The sequence below is a fragment of the Convolutriloba macropyga genome, chromosome 15 (genome assembly GCF_964194025.1).
Source record: "Convolutriloba macropyga chromosome 15, txConMacr16.3, whole genome shotgun sequence".
In the NCBI taxonomy this organism is placed as follows: domain Eukaryota; kingdom Metazoa; phylum Xenacoelomorpha; order Acoela; family Convolutidae; genus Convolutriloba; species Convolutriloba macropyga.
In genome coordinates this window covers 12158583-12180683 of record NC_134482.1, presented here as the reverse complement: position 1 = coordinate 12180683, position 22101 = coordinate 12158583, and the positions used below count along the sequence as shown (strand labels likewise).

The 22101-nt window shown below is 36.8% G+C and overlaps 2 protein-coding genes across 2 annotated transcripts in view; one reads left to right on the top strand and one right to left on the bottom strand.

Moving 5' to 3' along the window:
• The window catches only part of LOC142353959 (uncharacterized), a 40502-nt gene extending 21650 nt beyond the window's left edge, over positions 1-18852 (top strand). Inside the window, exons 8-9 of the mRNA XM_075406192.1 lie at positions 13720-14036; positions 18178-18852. Of these exons, the coding sequence (XP_075262307.1) occupies positions 13720-14036; positions 18178-18436 (576 nt within the window). The 3' untranslated portion in view covers positions 18437-18852. The remainder of the gene's footprint in view (positions 1-13719; positions 14037-18177) is intronic.
• A 614-nt stretch (positions 18853-19466) lies between these two features.
• Positions 19467-20998, bottom strand: LOC142354705 (aminomethyltransferase, mitochondrial-like). Its single transcript, XM_075407075.1, has one exon. The coding sequence runs from the start codon at positions 20851-20853 to the stop codon at positions 19600-19602; it is 1254 nt and encodes a 417-aa protein (XP_075263190.1). The 5' UTR covers positions 20854-20998; the 3' UTR covers positions 19467-19599.
• Between the last annotated feature and the right edge of the window lie 1103 nt (positions 20999-22101).

Genomic DNA, 22101 nt, shown 5'->3' with positions numbered 1-22101 from the left:
AATGTTGTTCTGAAGATAATAATATTACGAATTTTAGCAAGATTTTGAAATTTGCAATTGTTTTTAAAATTTTTGAATAATTTTGTCCTTTTCTGACTTTAAAAATCCTTACTGGCCAGCGAAGCTTTTTTAAGTCTTGTGTTACATGACAAAGATCTAGAGACAAAAAATTGTTTTTGATTCTTTTCTCTACAGCGAAATGTGGAAACTTGTCTTCTGAAGTTTACATTTTCAGTTTTTTTTCTATATGATTTAGTTACTAACAAGTCTAGAAAACTTGAAGTTTTAGAGTCGAATTTCATCATGCAAAATTTTTCTAGCTCTCTCTCAATCTCTCTTTGTGTTGACTGGCGTTTTTTCCTTCTCTTTCTTGCTCACGTTTATTCTCTCTCTCTCTCTCTCTCTCTCTCTCTCCTTAACTCTTTTGTTGATGCCGCACTTCAGCGGCTGTTATGTGGCGTGATGTCATCGTCTATTACCCTAATATCGGGCCCCTTCAATCAAGCTAAAGCTAATCCCAATGAAAAGTGGCTAGGTACTGTCGAAACCAACCCCTCGCTGGTCATTTGAGAGCAATTCGCCCGACGTTAGTTGGTTATGTTTACTTTGGCAACTCGTACTTCACCGTCTCGTCCAGGGGATGTTTCCACAACTCTTCCAGGGGGCCAAATTCTTCTCGGCGTCAAACCTTTGAGCACCCATAAAACATCTCAAACTTTCAGAGGAGGCTGGATAATGTCTGCCCAATTACATCTCTTGAGTAATGTCGGCAGGTACTCCTTAATCAAACGCCGCTACACGTGGTTCATCAACTGCTGAACGTGCTTCCAGTTCTTGAAACCAGCTGGCTGTTGACCTCCAAAGTTTCTGGGTTTCAGAGAACTGTACAGGCGTTGAATGAGGAAATGGTTAGGATTGAGTGGTTCTTCGTTTTCAGGCTGGTCGGCAACGTTTGTCAAGGGTCTGGAATTCAGGATTGCTTCAACTTCATCCATTATTGTCTCAAAGATGTCGAAGGAGACACTCTTAGATCCTGGAAAGACCAAAACTTTCCTCTTGGAGCTCTGAATCAATCGCTCCCGCACACCACCGAAATGAGGGCCGTACGGTGATTTAAATTTCCATGTGTTTTTGACTGCAGCTAGGGCTTCATAAATCTTGTCTTTGTCTAAAGCCTTAGCCGACTTCTTCAGCTCCTCGGAGGCGCCAACAAATGTTTTTCCGTTATCGCTGGACAAAATAAAAGGTTGGCATCTTCGGCAAGTGAACCGTCGATATGTATTGAGGAAGGTTTCTGTATTTAAATCTGGACATGTTTCCAAATGGACTGCTCGCGTAACGGGGCATGTAAAAACAAATCCATAAGGTTCCTCGATTTTGCTTTGTTTGTCTTCATTATAAAACGGACAAAAAATTCCAGTCCTGTGTTGGCAAACGGAAAATTGGTTTCTTCTGTGGGGAACAGAAATGCAGGAAGTGGGGCCAATATTGGTTGTATATTCTGAGTTTCAAAACGGCGATACAAAAAACATCGGTATTTTTTTGATAGGATTGTTTTTCGCAGTCCGATGATGTAGTAACGTTGTTATACGAATGCTTTCACCATTTCCGTTGCTTGGTGAGCACAAACTCTGTGAGCATGTTCAAGGTATAATCTCACAATCTTTTCCATTGCGTCCAAGATTATTGGAAAATTTTCGATCTCCAATTCCGTTGGAGCAAATACGAGACGGCCACTAGATCGTAGGAGTCCGTTTTGTTCTATTATTGGATCAAGGTTTCTCAATTTGTTTTTGGCGTCTAACTTTTCTGTTTTTTTAATGCGTTGATTGTTGAAGAGAAAGTATTGTTTTGAGAAAACTTTAAAAGAAAATTTTGAGATAAACAAACATCATCTTTAGTGTATTGACATTTGTTGGAACGATTCTTCTTAGCTCTGTAGATTAAATTGAAGACAGTTGCGAAGGTTAAATGTAGCTCATTCCAGGTTGAAAAGTGGTTCGAGTCTCGAACAGGTTTGATTGATTTTTTCATTTCTCGTTACGGCACCGACGGTTGAAAACTTCATATCTTTCCAAGAACTTTCAGTGTTTTGCAAAAACTGTGGTGCTCTAAGCCATTTCGGGGGTTTTCTGATGGCTCAAGGCCACGCGTTCCATGGTCGGCTGGATTAATAATAGCTGGGACATGATTCCACTCATTAGTTTTAGTTGCATTTTCATTTTCTTCGAGTCGACTCGACACGAAAACGTTTTGTTTCTTAGATGAGACGATCCAATCTCAGACAACAAGACTATCGGTCCACAAGCTGAATTTTTAAATTTTAGTGTCATCTCGGTTTGTATCAAGGTGCTGATGCATGCACCTAAAAAAGCAGCTTCGAGTTCTAATTTTACTTTACACATTTTTTAATTGATGCAACTTTGCATTTTCCAAGCAAAAAAGATATTTGAAAACTTTGGTACTGTTTTTGGGTGTGAATGTAAGCAACTGCTGTCAAAGCAACAGATGAGACATCAACAAAGACATAGAGCTGGTGATTATTTTCCTGATTTGTTGAGGTGTTCAACCATCAAGGGATTTTGATATCGTGCATTGCAAAGTAACTATCGAGCACTTTTAGTAGGTTGGAAGATAGTTATGCGCAAAATGGTTCATCCCACTTCCTGCTTAGCTTCCAGACTTGTTGTAAAAGCATTTTGATTCTAATTGTCAGCGGGGACAAAATTCCTAGTGGATCAAAAAGAATTGATACTAAGCTGAAAAATTTCCTTTGTGCATAATTACTTGCATTTCGGGGAAATTGTTCCAATGCCTTCATTAGAAAACAGCCAGTTCTGGTATTCCATTTCTAACCGGGACTCTACTGATCTATTTCAGTTCATCTCGATCTTCCTGCTCAATAAACCTTAGGGCTTCATGTTTGTTAGACACAAATTTTGTCAAGCGAAAGCCACCTTTATGAAGGCTTTTTTTAGTTTGGTTAATGGTTTCAATTGTTTCTTCTATAGACGGCAAAGAATGGATATAGTCGTCCATATAAAAATGGTTTTTTATTGCATTAACTGCTTTTGGAAATTCAATTGCATTGTCTTCTGCGCAACGTTTCAGCATGAAAATTGCACCAAATGGGGAGCAGGTTGCTGCAAAAATTAATCTGGTGAACTGGTATTGGTTAACCATCTCTTCATTGGAACAGAGAAAGCGTAGTTCAGATTGGTCCTCATGCCGTATTGCTATCTGCATGAACATGCCTTCGATATTAGAGAGAATGGCAACTGGTTTTCACGAAATCTCAAAAAAATTCATACCAAGTTGTTCAGCAAATGTGGTCCTGTGATCATATTGGAGTTCTAAACTTGGCCGCAGCATTTGCTACTCTGCGAACTTTTCCGGGCTTGCTTGGATTCACCACCAGGTGCTGAAGCAAAGACCAAAGTTTCTCGGGTTCTGGCTGCCGCATTTCATTTAGCTTGACATATAAGTTTTGAGGATCTGTTGTGAGAGTTTGCTCATACATCTCTTTTAATTGGATATCAATACTGAGTTGCTTCTGAAGAGTTTTCAGCTGGCTGAGAGCTGCGAAATAATTATTTTCAAATCTCAATAGTTTTTTCCAAGGTAGTCTAATTTCGTATCTCTCACCATTGTTGGTGATTGTCTTGTTCAATATGTCAAGGGCTTCCTTTTCAACGCGATTCGTAGATTCATTCTCGGGTTTTGTTCCTTCGGCTTCGATTTTTCAGAATTGCTAAAGCAACTCATAGAGGGGCTGATCGTCGGAGCTTTGTCGTGATACATGGTACACGTACTGTTTCTGCTTGGGAGATCGTTTTTTGGGTAGCTTTTGTACTCTTTCATACTCTCCAGCTAGGGTCCATCCAAGCCTCATCTTTACGCCGAATGGCTTGTTTTTAGTTGCCCTTGATAACTTCAACTTGTTGTGTGGAAGGAAAAGTGTTTATTCCCAAAAGGGCACCAATTTTGCCTTCAGTTATTTCTGGGAAGTAAATGTGACGCAGTTCTTTGCATCGCAAAGCTGGTTGAGTTCAAATGTATTAGCTGGTGCTACATTTAAACAAGGAGTGCTATATGTTGTTGTAATTTGAAACTTTTGATCCAAATTTTTGCAGGGTGCAACTGTCACGTGTACAGAAATTTTTGAAAGTGGCATATCATGCTCTGTGTTAAGATACTGAAGCGTAGTGGCTTCTTGATCTTCGCATAGAAGAGCTAGAAGAGCAAGCAAATCTGTGATTTTGTCAAGTATGAAAGTAAATTAGCTTTCTGGATCGATCAGAGCGTACGTATCGAAAGCTTTCTTGCTGTGTACAAAAGATACTGGGATAAGTTGCAGTTGTTTGAACCAATCTTTTGGTGTAGACTGTAGATGATTAACGCTAAATTTCTGGTTGGAGTTGTTCACATTAGCGCGCTGAATTTGATTCTGATTTTTGTTCGCAAAAGACTGTCCGTAGCGGCACTTTTGTGATTCGGATGAGACGCTTGCGTTGCTGTTACTTCCTGGTTCACATTGTTGTTTGACTGGCTGATTTCCTTGGTTGGTAACATTTGTACCTGTGGAAGTGCTGGCGCAAAAACAGCTGGTGGAAGCTTGATAACTTTACCAGGGTCAGGCATCGTTATGTGGTGGTATCCGTTGCATGTTTGGCAGCGTTTTGTTGATAGGAGGATTTGCTTCTTGTGTTTTTTGCTCAAACATTTCGAGCGAAAATTGCTCTTGCTTACAATGTCAAATTGCTGGCTTTAGCTGCATTTTTGATAATCGGGACAGGTGGCTAGTATATGGTTTCCACGACCTTTTTCGCAAGAACGCTTTGGCTGATTTGCGTTGTTTAGTGGCGAAAACGGAGGAGCACTAGATGGTTTCAGAGTACCGCTACTGTTTATTGTTGTTGACTGATTTCGGTTATTCGGCTGTGCTGGAAAGCCTAAACTTTGGATACCTAAATTTCATGCGTGATTATTGCTTTTGTTTAAATTTCCAGAGCTATTAAAATGGTTTCTACGAAGTTCATTTTGCTGAAACTTTTCGCGGTTTACCTTATCGTACACAAGCTTGAACTTCTAACCATTTGTGACATTCAACTAAAGTAGCTAGTGTTTCGATTGATGTAACGGTGTTCTCTTTCCATTTGAGGAGGCTTATATGCGGGACTTTTTCTTTAGCTATCTTCATAAGGGTTGAGCTCTGTAGGTCCGCTGTTTATCCCAGGTAATAGAAAGATTGAACTAAACGTTTCAAGAACGAAGAAAAAGCTACAAAGTTTAGCTTGTTATAGTCATTAGTTGATTTTCAGTTTTCAATTGATTTATGAAGGAGTTCACCACTATTGCAGGGTCACCAAAATATGGCATGAGTTCGGTTAAAGCTGTGCTATAAGTCACAATACGCTTGGATGACATCTTTCGCTGTGCCAGTAACTGCATTTTGCAAATATGTGATACGATGTGTGTCAGTAACACTGGTGTTGTTATGTACGAGGCAAAAAAAATTATCCATTCGTGGTATTTCAATGCGTTGCCATTAAAATTTCGAATCGTAAGAGATGGTAACTTGATAGAGTGTTTACTTGTTGAATTCTGCCAATATGGAGCTGTATTTGAGGTCTACGGTAAAAAATTGATTTCAAATGAGGGGTTTTTGAAACTTTCTTTTGATATTGGATGTAATACGTTTGAAATCTGATGTGAATGTGGAAATTGTTGCTCGGGTTTTCGCGCTGCTGGAGGCAGTGCTTACCGTGGACACGTTGAGATTGAAGGAGCAACGGGAACACTTTCAGTTAATGGCTTTGAACAGGCGGATTGTTGAACAACGATTGATTTGAGCGGCTCGATGCCAACAGTTTGGAATTGTGACTGTGGCTGGTATTGAATAAAACTTCCAGGTAAAATTTTATTCTCTGTGTTTTTGAGTTCTTGACCATTATGCAATGGTAAAAAAGTTATGTTAGACGTTTGATAATTGTTTCGGTTTTGGCAGGAATTTTCAGAACTGATTAAAATTTGTCATTGTGCTACTCAGTTCAAATGATTGTTTTGTCTGGGGGAGATCAAAATCTGGATTCCTTAGGTTTTGTTGACCGTAATATTTGACAAAACTGGGATTCAGCAAGCGTGGATTTTGTGTTCCCTGTTATTTGGAACGACCCATGTTTATTGGATGAAACATTTGCAACTGAAACCGTTCCTCGGCGATATCTCGAAATAATTCAGAAAGTATGTATTTTGACTGAAAATAATTAGTAAGGTTTTCCTGTAGAAAATGGATTTGAAATCTAATTTAGTACTTGCAAAATTAAGCGGCTGGATTGAACCATTGTCTGTTTTAAGCTGCTGGTGGTGGATTGTAAAATGATCAACAGCAGAGATTGTTGTATCACTGAGAGCAAAAAGATCGGTAGTTTTTGCGACGGTCGTCTCAGGTTTTGCAGGTTTTTTATCCAAGTATTTTGCTTCTTTTTTGGAGTCCACTGTGTTATTGATGTTAATTGTTCTGAATAAACCTGCTGTACTCATTCCAATAGTAATGGGATTCTCGTTCTTGCCATTTAGAATTTTTGAAAACCTTGGTTTGGTTCTTCTGCATTCAGACAACAACAGGGATGGTTTCTCCGGTCTCGGTGTCAGAGGTGGTGTTTTGTTGGGGAATGATAAATTTTCTGGGTTGCTTGCTTCTGGAATCTCGTTCATCCAAGATGGAATGGTGAGCATCTCCGTGAGGTTGGACATCTGGTAGTCGTATCCTGGTTGAAGATTGGCTGAGTAGTCCATCGTCATATAAGCTGTCAATTTCGTTTTTAAATTTCTCTAGACGTGACAGAAGGTTTGAATATCATTCCATAATAGGTGAAGTGCTGTTGGAGTTCGGACGTTCTTTTAACACAACATCAAGTGTTGTTTTCAGTTCGTCAACGTTTGCTTTTGCTTTATTGATGAGCAAGGTGAGTGGTCTGAAACTCTTTCGCCGATCAAAAGCTGATTGTAAGAAGTCCAGCTCGCTTTTCAAACTGAGCTCTGCAATTTTGAATTTGTTTAAAGCGTACTGACAACTATTGACTGTTCTTCTTGGTCATCTTGCTCTTGTTGGTCCTTTTCGTACTAACAGGTAAAAAACGGCTTCGAAACCTGAGCGACGCGAATTTCAAAGTTGAGAAACAATGTTTATGGCACTGTGAGGCTAATCAGCCCCAGATTTTTTAGTTTTTGAAAGTTACGACGCAATTTTTCTGAAAAATAGAATCCTAGTGGTTTTTTGTTATGCTAAACCTAGCTAATTTTATCTCTAAAAAAAGAAAAATATCCCTTTACTTGAGCTTGTTTTGTTATTAAAATAGACACGACCAAATAAGTGCGAAAACAGTGAGAAATGAAAATGATCTCTTTAGTAGAATAAGTATATGGCTATTGAATTGTTTTTGTCAGAATTTTTACAAGGACTAACACCTTTTTTAAAAAAAGGGAAAAAAAAGCTTATAGATTGCTACTGCTTTGACCGTGTGTTGAAAAGGTTTATTTGTTTTCTAATGCGGTCTGAAAAAGCAACGTTAGCTACAGAAAAGCAGACAAGACAAATCGATTTGTGCTGAAGTTGAATTTCTTTCCGTTTATGTTGAACTGCTTTCTTGTTTTCTTTTCAAGTTTTTTGATATCTTTACTTTGAAAATTCCTTCCGCTCAAGTAACTGCTGACACTAAGTTTTGGAGTTCATCTACTTTGGTAACTACTGACAACAAAAATTCTCTCGTCTTCTATCTGGTGACTACTGAGACCGAAAATGGGGCAAATGGACTTTTTTCGGCAACTTCTGAGACATCAGACAAAAAGGAAGAGAGGTTTGAGTTTCCAACTCAAAATAGTTATTTGCGTGAGCGAATTTAAGTGGGAAATTATTTAGAGCTTTTGATTTTCTTGATTTTGAGCTAAAGAAGAGCGAGTTCTTAGTTTTCCTTTTTTGTTTATCATGAGAAGTTGTTTTCAGTGCATACTACCCCATTAACTAGGCCCGCGGCTAGTAGTATGCACAAAATGAATACAAAAAGAAGTGTGGTTGTCTGATTTTCTTAAAAATACATACAACCCCAATAACTATGCTCGTCGCTAGTAATATGCAATTATGGTCAAGAAAAACGCAAATTCTTTTGTAGGTTTTTCCTTTTTGCTTTGTTTTTTGAAGAAGTGTTTCAGTTATTTTTCTGTCAGTTCTTCCGGTTTTGCAGAATGTTTTAAAATAAAAAAAATTTCTCAGCTTGTTTCGTAAAAAAGTGCGGAGGCTGATTCAATACGTTTTTTTTTCAACTCGATTGATATTTTAAATAAACGTTAGAAAAAAATGTGTTTTGGTTTCTATAAGTCAGAGAAGCAAATTTGCCACTTTTCTGTTGCTTTTTTGCATTTTTACAAAGCTAATAAAAAATTTTTATCAGCTTGTTTTTAAATACATTGAAGGTTGCGCTCAGTATGTTTTCTTGGATCTAAAAATGTTTTAACCAAAACGTTGCGAAAACGTTTTTAAACTTTTTGAGTCAAAGGGGCAATTTTGCCAATTTTTAGTTGCCTCTTAATGAAAATGCAAAATTGACAAACTAACTTTGAAACTTGTTTTATAACAAACTGAGGGGGCTCAATGAATAGGTTTTCTTGGGTCTACTAATTGTTTATATCAAAACGTCAAGAAAACGTTTTTTGAAAATATAAAGTCAAAGATGCAATTTTGCTCAAATCAATTTGCTTATTTACAAAAATGGAAAATCAATAAATTGAGTTTAAATATTGTTTGAGAGCAGACTGAGGGAGCGCAATCAATAGGGTTTTCTTGGAACTATTAATTGTTCATATCATAACGTCAAGAAAACGGGTTTTTGAATTTTTATCATCGCAGCGATCATTTTTGCGACCATTTGAATTTGTCATTTGCGCTAACTTTTGTTGCTGTACTGCTTAGTTTGGGTAACTGACGTCATTTGTTACTTACTTTTGCGTCAGTTTTTAGTTCAATTGCGTTATAAGTTTTCGAATAATTTTACCCGAAAAAAAATGACTTCTGCACTCACTTAATAAGGTTCAAGTTTGAAAAATCTACAGTTAATTAAAATCAACAGAGTGCATGTAAATGCTGCAACAAACTTAAGTGATCTATTTTTGAGGAAAAGAGTTATTGAAATTTAAATCTGGAATATCTCATCTTAGCAGAACTCTATTCTTTGAGCTTTTTCTGACAACAATTACACCCCGAATCTAACCCTTACACGTCTAGAATAAAAAAGTTCTTCAAACTATACGTCCTCATTTTTTTATTGTATCATTCCCAATGAAGGTCAATGCGGTCCATCGCGGCTATTCTCCGGCAATCTCTAGGCTATGTTTAGAACATGCTACCAGCATTAAATCTTTTATCACCAGCATTAAATTGTCTAGCTATCACCAGCATTAAATTGTCGCAAAAAAATTCACATTTTTTTTGGATACGTCTAACCGGGAAAGGGACTTCTAAGGTGACGTCTGGAACCTCGAGCGATCATCTCCTGTTGACGTCTGCAACCGAAAAAGATCAGGCCTTTTTGATCGAGTGACGTCTGGAACCCTTGAAAAAAAATCTCCTCGTTTTTGGTGACGTATGAGACCAAAAAAAATCGTCTTGGGGGGGGGGGGCTTTTCTGCTGTTCTCAATCTCCAGCTAGTCCAGTTTGTGCCCTGCCAGTGCTGCTTCCAAATGTGTTTTGGTTTCTATAAGTCAGAGAAGCAAATTTGCCACTTTTCTGTTGCTTTTTTGCATTTTTTCAAAGCTAATAAAAAATTTTTATCAGCTTGTTTTTAAATACTTTGAAGGTTGCGCTCAGTATGTTTTCTTGGATCTAAAAATGTTTTAACCAAAACGTTGCGAAAACGTGTTTAAACTTTTTGAGTCAAAGGGGCAATTTTGCCAATTTTAAGTTGCCTCTTAATGAAAATGCAAAATCGACAAACTAACTTTGAAACTTGTTTTATAACAAACTGAGGGGGCTCAATGAATAGGTTTTCTTGGGTCTACTAATTGTTTATATCAAAACGTCAAGAAAACGTTTTTTGAAAATATAAAGTCAAAGATGCAATTTTGCTCAAATCAATTTGCTTATTTACAAAAATGGAAAATCAATAAATTGAGTTTAAATATTGTTTGAGAGCAGACTGAGGGAGCGCAATCAATAGGTTTTCTTGGAACTACTAATTGTTCATATCATAACGTCAAGAAAACGTGTTTTCGAGTTTTTATTGTCAAAGCTTCGATTTTCCCAAATTCTAGTTGCCTATTTGTTAAAATGCAAAATCCATAAACTAATTTTAAAACTTGTATTATAGCAAACGGAGGGGAATCAATCAATAGGTTTTCTTGGATCTACTATTTGTTTATATCATGACGTCAAGAAAACGTGTTTTTGAATTTTTAAAGTCAAAGATGCATTTTTTGTCAAATTTAAGTTGCCTCTTTTGTAAAATGCAGTGTCGATAAACTGACTGTGAAGTTTGTTTTCTAGCAAACCCAGGGGGCCAATCATTGGGTTTTTTTGGATTCATTAAAAATTTTTCAAAAAAAATGTTGGAATAAGGTTTTTTGATTTTTGACGCTCTAAAAAGCACTTTTGCAACTTTTTCGTTTTTGTAGCAAAAACTTTTCATGACGAATTCAACTGTAAACAAGTCAATTTATGGTCCAACTGAAGTGTTCTATTCAACTAGTAATTTTACTTTCATTTAGATTTTTTGTGACAAATCCAAACAAAAACTTTTTTTAAAATTTTCCGATGCAAAAAATGCTATATCGTTTTTTTGTGCGGTTTGTGTTTTTCTTTTGCTAAGTGCTGATATATATTTTCTCACGGCTAATTCTCTGATTAACTATCCAAAAAAGCTCTTTGGGGGACAATTTTCTTGTTTTTGAGATTTTTTGTCGCAAAAAAATTCACGTTTTTTTTGGATACGTCTAACCGGGAAAGGGACTTCTAAGGTGACGTCTGGAACCTCGAGCGATCATCTCCTGTTGACGTCTGCAACCGAAAAAGATCAGGCCTTTTTGATCGGGTGACGTCTGGAACCCTTGGAAAAAAATCTCCTCGTTTTTGGTGACGTATGAGACCAAAAAAAATCGTCTTGGGGGGGGGGCTTTTCTGCTGTTCTCAATCTCCAGCTAGTCCAGTTTGTGCCCTGCCAGTGCTGCTTCCTCCTCAGCCAAGAGCAAATTAGAGTTGCCTCCTCTGTCCTCACCGTCAGCGGCCTGAATCCCTCTTGAACGGGTGGAGTAACTTGTCACTGTTTGCTTTGTCTTTTTTTTTGGGGGGGGGGGGGTAATGTTACCCTCTTGGTTTAAAAAAATCCGTTTCAAAAGGTAGACTATGTTTTCTTAATCACGGATGTAGGTCACCAATTTATGTATTGAAACCTATATTCTAGACTTTTGGTTGCTCTTATTTGGTTGCGACTTATTGTCAGATGTTTTCGGGAAAGAGTAACTCTCAGGTTTTTGGCGGTAAAGTAATCATCGGCAAAGTTCATGCTTTTCTTGAGTTCACAAGGTCATTGAGAACAAGTTAATTTGACCTGTTTTTCAAGAACTTGATGTCAGAAAAAGTTTGTTTGTTTTTAAATTTGTTTTTCTTCTCTATTGCTCTTGATTGAGTCTGTTAGGTGAGGTGCTTTATTCGCCACCAGACATTGATTTTGCGAAAAATTCATTGTCAAGTAATTAGTTCATTCAATTCTTCGGATTGTAGTTCAGGTCATGTCCTTCTATCTTTTTTAAATGTCATCGCAGCGATCATTTTTGCGACCATTTGAATTTGTCATTTGCGCTAACTTTTGTTGCTGTACTGCTTAGTTTGGGTAACTGACGTCATTTGTTACTTACTTTTGCGTCAGTTTTTAGTTCAATTGCGTTATAAGTTTTCGAATAATTTTACCCGAAAAAAAATGACTTCTGCACTCACTTAATAAGGTTCAAGTTTGAAAAATCTACAGTTAATTAAAATCAACAGAGTGCATGTAAATGCTGCAACAAACTTAAGTGATCTATTTTTGAGGAAAAGAGTTATTGAAATTTAAATCTGGAATATCTCATCTTAGCAGAACTCTATTCTTTGAGCTTTTTCTGACAACAATTACACCCCGAATCTAACCCTTACACGTCTAGAATAAAAAAGTTCTTCAAACTATACGTCCTCATTTTTTTATTGTATCATTCCCAATGAAGGTCAATGCGGTCCATCGCGGCTATTCTCCGGCAATCTCTAGGCTATGTTTAGAACATGCTACCAGCATTAAATCTTTTATCACCAGCATTAAATTGTCTAGCTATCACCAGCATTAAATTGTCGCAAAAAAATTCACGTTTTTTTTGGATACGTCTAACCGGGAAAGGGACTTCTAAGGTGACGTCTGGAACCTCGAGCGATCATCTCCTGTTGACGTCTGCAACCGAACAAGATCAGGCCTTTTTGATCGAGTGACGTCTGGAACCCTTGAAAAAAAATCTCCTCGTTTTTGGTGACGTATGAGACCAAAAAAAATCGTCTTGGGGGGGGGGCTTTTCTGCTGTTCTCAATCTCCAGCTAGTCCAGTTTGTGCCCTGCCAGTGCTGCTTCCTCCTCAGCCAAGAGCAAATTAGAGTTGCCTCCTCTGTCCTCACCGTCAGCGGCCTGAATCCCTCTTGAACGGGTGGAGTAACTTGTCACTGTTTGCTTTGTCTTTTTTTTTTTGGGGGGGGGGGGGGTAATGTTACCCTCTTGGTTTAAAAAAATCCGTTTCAGAAGGTAGACTATGTTTTCTTAATCACGGATGTAGGTCACCAATTTATGTATTGAAACCTATATTCTAGACTTTTGGTTGCTCTTATTTGGTTGCGACTTATTGTCAGATGTTTTCGGGAAAGAGTAACTCTCAGGTTTTTGGCGGTAAAGTAATCATCGGCAAAGTTCATGCTTTTCTTGAGTTCACAAGGTCATTGAGAACAAGTTAATTTGACCTTTTTTTCAAGAACTTGATGTCAGAAAATGTTTGTTTGTTTTTAAATTTGTTTTTCTTCTCTATTGCTCTTGATTGAGTCTGTTAGGTGAGGTGCTTTATTCGCCACCAAACATTGATTTTGCGAAAAGTTCATTGTCAAGTAATTAGTTCATTCAATTCTTCGGATTGTAGTTCAGGTCATGTCCTTCTATCTTTTTTAAATGTCATCGCAGCGATCATTTTTGCGACCATTTGAATTTGTCATTTGCGCTAAATTTTGTTGCTGTACTGCTTAGTTTGGGTAACTGACGTCATTTGTTACTTACTTTTGCGTCAGTTTTTAGTTCAATTGCGTTATAAGTTTTCGAATAATTTTACCCGAAAAAAAATGACTTCTGCACTCACTTAATATGGTTCAAGTTTGAAAAATCTACAGTTAATTAAGATCAACAGAGTGCATGTAAATGCTGCAACAAACTTAAGTGATCTATTTTTGAGGAAAAGAGTTATTGAAATTTAAATCTGGAATATCTCATCTTAGCAGAACTCTATTCTTTGAGCTTTTTCTGACAACAATTACACCCCGAATCTAACCCTTACACGTCTAGAATAAAAAAGTTCTTCAATCTATACGTCCTCATTTTTTTATTGTATCATTCCCAATGAAGGTCAATGCGGTCCATCGCGGCTATTCTCCGGCAATCTCTAGGCTATGTTTAGAACATGCTACCAGCATTAAATCTTTTGTACAAATCCGAGTTGCCAGATCCCGATTTGATCACAAACACTTTGCAATTCCTGCAACTACCAATAGTAAACAATATCAACAATACAAACACACGCAAAGTGCAACACATAAACAATCAGAATCAACCAGCTACAAATTTGAGAGTCGTCAATAGCGAGTCGATGAATTCTTTGAAACGAGATTTGAACAGCCAAAAAGAAGAAATATTGAACCAGAACGAAATGAGCTTCAAAGCATTTGTGGGTATTTGCACGCTGCTTGAGAGGCTAATTCTCGAGGGAACGAAACAGCAAGTTGATAGTTTTAAACCTTGTGTTTTCTTCAAGTTTTTGAGTCCTATAAGAAACCATTTAGAACTTCCCCAGCGTATAATCTCCTCGATATAATTTGTAGGAAAAATTCTAGGCGCTAGATAGCAACAACTAGCAGCAACATTTTCAAATTTACTGTAAGTGTTGCCATTTACTACACGTAATGCAGTATTCCACAGTCAATTGACAGGCTAGGGGGCCAAAAATCTTACAAATTTGATATAGTTAGTTTGAAAATAAGAGGCCAACCAAAGTAATTAAAATAAAAATTAAACTTAAGTAAACTAAAGTAATTAAAGTAAAGTAAAAAAGACTATCATTCTGTTTGTTGGGGTTGAAGCAGGCGCCACTACAGTAAAAATTGACCAGCACTGGATTCGAACCAGCAGGTTTTACTTGTTAGCCTAGTGTGCTCACCATTACACCAAATGCTCCTAAGTATTAAAACTAGCGGATAGACAAAGGTGAGGCGGAGAAAAGAATCTGAGGAACTTAAAAAAAGAAAAAAAAAGGTCATGAATCTTTTAAAAAAGGGTACAATTGGGTGAAATCACCAGAGCTGCATTTGCCGCTAAAACCAGTAAGAATTGAACATATTAAAGGCAGAAAAATCAAATTGAACTGCAAAAAAATTTTCTTGAAAAAAATAAATCAGCAAGATTTGCAATTATAAATCTGCTAATTGCATTCTGCTATAAAGTCCACATAATTTAGTGACAAAAATACACCTTATTCGAAGATGAATGAAAACTCGTTGAACCATACGTGAACTACAACAACATAGCTGGCAATTTGCCAGAAAAAAAGCTTCATAGATCTGTAGTCTCAAAAAGAAGGTAAAAAGACAGACAAAAAGAAACTTGTTCTTTTCATTAACGGCTGAGGTGTTAAATCTTGATTAAGAATCTGTATAACTTACTGCTGTTTCTATTTGATGCTCTTAAATAACCTTAAATTAGAGTGACACACACATTCATTTGACCTTATCTCTGTGAATTAAAGCAAAGAAAAGTCCATTTCAAAGTGAGGAAGTCATTTTTGAGAGTGAGGTAAAACATGTGTGACCAAAAATTTAATCGCGAATGAAAAAAAAACTAGCTCCGCTAAGAGAGAAAAATGACGTCAAGCACGCAATTCAGTTAAAGCTTTAAGAACGAACGAACAAAAATCACATTTGAAGTGGTTGTGACGTCATATGATCGTAACAAAAATCTTGACGACGAAATAAATTTAAAAAATCAAGAGAAGGCCAATAGTAGCCTCAGCTATCACTTCGCGTCTCTTAAACAAAATCCGTCAACTTTAAAATTAAGTGTACAAGAACTGGATTGAATATCTGTTAAGATTTTGTCATCGTCTTCACTTTTTTCATACCAAGGTACACAAAGTGCTCCAAAGAGGCAATTCTTTCCAGTCATCTAACATGCCGCCGACTTCTTAACTGAGCAAAAAACGGATTTATTTTGTTTCGCCCCCCCCCTCCATTTTTTATGCTCCCCAGTTACAAATTATATGATGTTATATAGCATGTTGCTATGTAAGAACATAGCACGTACTTCTCGGGGCGTAAAAAATATAAACTCACTAAAAAGGTGGGAGGACAAAACAGAATAGATCCCAAAAACTATAAACTTTAACAAGGGCGAGAGTTTAAATCACTCCACGGGGACTTAACGTGTGTTAAAATCATGTTAACCAGATGTATGTTTTGACCAACATCTTGTTTTCGTATATCCTCAAAGAAACAAAGTGGCAGTTTATTTTTTCTATGATCCGACCAGCAGATATTCAAAGAAAATAAGTACCAAAGACATAACCTCGAAGCAAACGTTATCCAAGTACCTAGGTATTGTCATATCATGATGCAAGTTTAGTATGATAAAGGGTCTTCTAAATGGGATTCTATTAAACATCCCTATGTCCCTCAAACATAGCAACCAGGAAATGGAACCAGGAAAAACAATCAGGCAAAGGATTTATTGAAATCTCCAATACAATGGAGCTCCAGCTATATTTTTTGATCCTTCGCATAGAAAGCAAAACACGTTTCAACACGTTGCACTGAACAGTTGATCGATAAACTCCAATTCGATTTCCCGTAAAAGAACTAGTAACGGAGCTCTATAGCGGTTGCGAAACCTCCGATAACTCGGGATTGTTTATTCGGATACCATTTCGCAGAATATACTGATAGTCAAGTCGGATCAAGCAAAAATAAATAAATAAGCAGGGTACAGAACAATCAAATACAGACTTACAAGAGCTGTAATTAAAGGAGCCAGAAGAAAAAACCAAATAATGTTGGACATTTTAAATTGAACAATATTAAAATCATTCAAATTAAACTGAAAAAATTAACTTACTTATTACAGTTTCAGTGCAATTCTTACAATTCTTAATAATTAATATAAGATCATAAAAGATGGTACAAATTTAGGAATCGCTGCCATACAGCGTTGAAATCAACTAAATTCAAAAGTAAAGCAAATGAAATCAAGGTTACTTTTCTGGACTTGAAAAAAGCATTTGATACTGTCGACCATTGCATTCTCCTAGAGAATTGTTCAGATTATGGATTGAGGGGTAAAACTTTGAGCATAATAGCTTTATTTCTGCCCGATAGAAAACAGGTGGTAAAAGTGAATGGAAAAACATCAAAATCAAGAGAAGTGTCGTTTGGAGTACCGCAGGGTTCAATCCTTGGACCGCTGCTGTTCGTTCTTTATAAAAATGACATTTCATGTAAAAATGAAAACAGTTCAGATTATCTTTTTGCTGACGATACCTCTAAAAAAACCACTGGAACTCAAAAAACAATCGATAGCAATCATCAATTGGCTTTGAACAATGTTACACACTGGCTAGCGCAAAATAAGCTTACACTAAATACCAAAATATCAAAAACAATGTCTTTCAGACAAAAGAAAACTAGTCAAGACGGCTTTTGATTTCACGCGGAAAAATAGAAAATGTGAAGAGCTTCAAGTATTTAGGCATCATTCCAGATCACCGCTTTAGTTTTGCCGAACATAGCAATATTATCCAGAAATAACTTAATCGGTTCACTGCTGTGTTTTATCGTCTGAGAAAATTCCTAAAAGTACCGCGTATGATACGAGTCTATAAGACATATGTACAGCCAATCATACAGTACGGAGTCCTAGTTTATGGGTCGACGACAAAAAGTATTCTACAGCCTATTGATAACAAAGTAAACAGATTGCTGAGATTAATCTTTTTTTAAAAAAAATTGAGTCAACTACAAAAGTACGCGGAGAGAACAACATCTACAGCACACAAGAGCTTCATATTTACGAACTGCTAAAATTGCTGATAAAAATGATTCGAAAAGAATGCAATGTCGAACAACTGCAAAAAGCAATCGAAGAAAAAGAGCCGATTAAAATTGATGGGATGAGAAAAACGAAAAAACAACTTAAAGTTAGTTACCCTAAACTAAGTAGCTGCTCAATCACAGTAAGTTTGAGAAAACTATGCAACTGCTTGCTAGGATCGGATCCTACTTTTTTCAACAGCCTAAGAAAAATGAAAAACAGGCTAAAATTTTTGCTACGAATTTCCTTAAAAACTATGTTTTTGGTTCTTTAGACATAAAAAACCATATTTTTGGCTGATTGGAGCCATTCGATATTTGTAAGCTGTACACTGCCGTTTAACTCCAAGAATTTGTGTTTTGGTTTTATTTGAAAATTTTTTAGACACATAGTAAGTCCTTTTCCTGCATTAATCCCAACAAACTCTTTTGTTTATCTTCCTCGCAAAGGTGCCTGAAAACGATCCATAGTCACATCTGAAAATAAATAAATTATGTAAATGCCCTTTTGTATTATGCGTAATCCGTAAACAATTTATTATTATTTGAGAATGCGCTGAAATTTGAAAAATTAGCTTTAATTTTTTATACAAAGTTTGAGCGCATTGCGGCGTGTTATAAGATTTTTGCTATTAAATTTTTGAAAAATCAGCGCATTTCAGCACATTCAGCGCATTTTTCACAAATTAATGCGCTGAAATGGCGCTCAAATCTCGACACGAGCCCCGGACACAAATTTTGATCAGCATTTTTCTGTTGAAAAAATTGTTTTTCCTTCATTTAAGAAAATACGAGCGACTCGGTGTGAGAGGAAAGTTACACACATTTGACGAGCGTGACTACATTGAGATAGCAGACTTCGCTGGTCTCGAGTCCAAATTGGAGCAGAACAACATCCCTGAAAGAACTGTTCAGCTGCTCCTATTGGTCAAAAACATACGACGCAACTGCCCATTCCCATTGGTTGAGAAAGAGCGACCGTACACGTTCGAGGATTTCAGACGAGAACACGAATTGCAAATTCAACTTAATTCGGCATCGTAAAGATTTGTGAAATTACGAATTAATGCAAATATTTACATGCAAATTATTACATGCTAAAAATATTTATTTACTGATCTTGAAATGAAAATCGATGAAAGTACGTGATGAGGCGTCTAATAATGGTTTATTACCTCTTGCATCACAATGGCACCAGCACACAAAGATGTACCCAAAAAAGCCCAAAATATAGCCAGAAATATTCCAGCGGCTCAAGAAATATAAACAGCTGATAACTCGACCAGCTAATGGTTATTGAAATTAATAGTGAGTCCCAGCTATTGTAAACAAAGTAAACAATAAAAACAATAAACCAATGTAGCATCATAAGCAATATCCTAGTTTCTAGCTCCTGCATAATTTGTTAAATTAACTAATAAATTATTTCCACGATGCGACAACAGACAAAAATTGGGAAAATATATTCGGAAACACTTTTTTCTCAGATACACAGAAGACTACAAAACCAGTTAAATAACAACCTTTGCAGGCCCAGTGAAACGAAGCTTGAAATCTGCCGATAAGATCTTGCTAAGATTCTGAGCAAGAAACTTCACAAACTTTCAAAAATCATTAAAGGTATGGTTAGAAAATAGATATTTTAACAAGATTTAAGTACTAGGTAAAAGTACTTTAGTTATAGTAATAGTAACAATAATAAAAAGATATTACAAATAATAGAACTTTTTGAATTTTATTGCTTTTCTATTATTTGTTATCACTTTATTATCGTTATTATTACTATAAATCTAGCACTGCTGGAGCTATTATCTGTACATATTACTGCTTTAATCAAGACTAGTCCAGATCTAGCTCATCTTGCAGTTCAAATTTGCCAAGATAGTCAAGCTCTTACATGTTTTGACAAGTTTCGACATGTATCAAGTTTCGTTTCCATTACGATCCAGCGCTCTTACCTAATAAAATGGACCATTTGGTTCATTTTACCTCTTAAATTCCACAAAAATATCTTATTACATGTAAAAAGGGCCTTACAGTGTGGGATATGGCGACAAAGGAACAAATGTACATATTGATAACTGTTCAATGTCTATGTCTTGGTCACCAAATTCCACAAATTAGCCCAACAAAAAACAAGGGTTGGGGGCACTGGCTCGTAATGTCGTTGGGGAAAATTTTAAATCGTCCTTCAAATTTGTTTTTGGTTAAATAAAATAATAGTTTGTTGGAACAAATGGCATTTTAGTAACAATAGCTTGGCATTCTTTATTCCGAACGACAACTTTCAACTTGGTACCAATTTTGGACGATTCGGGTTTCACATATGCCATTGCAATGTTTTGTTTCAAGCTGGGCGAAGGGCAACCACTTGTAACTTTTCCCACTTCGCCCGATTCCGATTTTACAATTGCCCCCTGTCGTGCAGGCATACTCTCCACAATTAACCCGACTCGTTTCTGCCTCAAAAACGACTTATCTTGAATTTGTGTCATAACAACATCGCAACCCGGGAAGTCGGCTTTTTCACGTCGTCTTTTCCCAACTAGCCATAACAGACCCGCTTCGTTCGGAGTTGTCGATTCGTCAATGTCGTTTCCGTAGAGACATAAACCCGCCTCAAGCCTTAAACTATCTCTGGCCGCTAATCCAGCTAATCTACATTCTTCAGATCGGTTTGTCAGAACTTCGGCTAAATGAGTGACACTTCTGTTATCAACTTGAATTTCAACTCCATCTTCGCCTGTATAACCGCATCTTGTTATCCGAACGTCCATATTGCCGATTTGAGTTTTGGTTGTAGTCATGAATGGCATTTTGGAGAGGTCAAAGTCCAACAAGGGTTGCAGAAGAGACATCATTTTTGGTCCCTGAACTGCGAGAAGGGATTTTTCAATCACTTCAACTTTAACATCTTTTCCTTGTTTCTGAAATTTTTTCTCCTGTGTTTTCATTAAGTTCAAATCTTTTTCAAGACATCCAGCGTTCGAAACGACGTAGAGTTCGTCATTCGTAATTTTGTTCACAATTAAGTCGTCAATGATAGTTCCGCGATCAGTCGTAAAAACAGTTAAACTTCCCGAATTGTCTTTAAGTCGCTCAATGTCGCAAACTGTCAGACTTTCCATAAAAGGAACCGCGTCATTTCCTTTTATGGATGTTTGTAGCATATGCGAAACGTCAAATATAACGACATTGCTTCGACAGAATAAATGGGATGCCAAAACCCCGTCTTTGTATTGCACAGGCATTGAAAACCCCGCAAAGGGTACCATTTTGCCCCCTTTCGAAACATGGTAGCCATGTAATGCTGTCTTTTCGAGTTTCTCGCCGCTAGAAGTCGCGAAAAATCTTGCCTTCTCTGAGCTGAATTTTGAACATAGAGGTCTGTTAAGAGCTGATAGGATGAGTTCAGAACAAGCGAAAGGCGTTTGCGCTATTTTATGAACAGATCTTATCATGGTTAGTTTTGCGCGTGAAGTTTTGCTTTCTCTTAATTAAATGATAAAGTTGAACGAACAACCGATGCAAGAACTAGAATGAACAAACCTTTCTAATAGAACTGTATCTTGAATTTCGAATCTAACACCATCGTTTAAATAGCTACTAGACTTAGTTATATTGAAATTGTGTGAGCGTCTTGATCTAGAGACCCATAGTTGAGTGAATTGTATACTTTGCTACATCTTTAGAGCAATGGTATATTAAATTTGGCGCAATTGTACATGATAGACAGACTTCGATAATGATTGGGTTAATATCACCCAACAAGACCAATTATAAGGTATCGTATTGGGCTTTCAATCACATTTTTAGTTTGATGAGGGTGTATTACTAGCAATGGTCTACTGATTGACTAAGAAATGCTCCATGAAAGTGAGTGTTCTAAATTATACAAATGAAAACAGTTGCAAAATTTTCCGAAAAAATAACCGACACAAATCTTAGTTCGTTGGAAATAAAACAAATATTCGCAGTTTAGAAGCCATCAAAAAATGAACTTCTAAACTCTGTAAGGTCAGTGACCCAATTCTTAAAACATTTAATAAGAAAATTTATCAAAACTTCAACAAGTTTTGCAAAATTTCCATATTAAACTTCAAATCCAGGTCATTTCGTTTAACTTGTTACAGAAATTCTTATAAAATTCATGATTGCTCTCAAACAAGTTTGGTCGCAATTACTCTACTCAGGTAGTTTCATTCAACTTTCCGCATCTTAGATTTTCGTCTGAGGTTTCAGACTTTTCGACCTCATACATTGGATAAATGGATAAACAGGCAAAGCACCGAAGGCCTTAAAATTCTCAGCAGCTCGTTTAAAGCTTTACCGGTCTCCTAGTGTAAAAATCACCGAAATTGCTCGGGAGGGCATAAACTAAGGGGTGTCCCGTTTTTTCACCCCTGTTCATTTAACCCCTCTATCTTTTAACCCCTCTATGATTTCACCCCGATTTTAATCTTTTTATAACATAAGGATAATTAAATTAGCAATATAATCATTTGGCCATCACAACCGACTTGGGATTAATGTATCCATTTAATTATGACAAAACATGCCTTTAATGTCGCCTGACCGGATGAAATGATAGAGGGGTGAAGTTATAGAGGGGTTAAATGATAGATGAGTTAAATGATAGAGGGGTGAATAAATCGGGGTTAAATGATACAGGGGTGAATAAATCGGGGTAAAATGAAAAGGGGTGAAAA

Excerpts from the sequence above, each read along its gene's own strand:
- LOC142354705 (XM_075407075.1), bottom strand. The coding sequence starts at position 20,853 with ATGATAAGATCTGTTCATAAAATAGCGCAAACGCCTTTCGCTTGTTCT.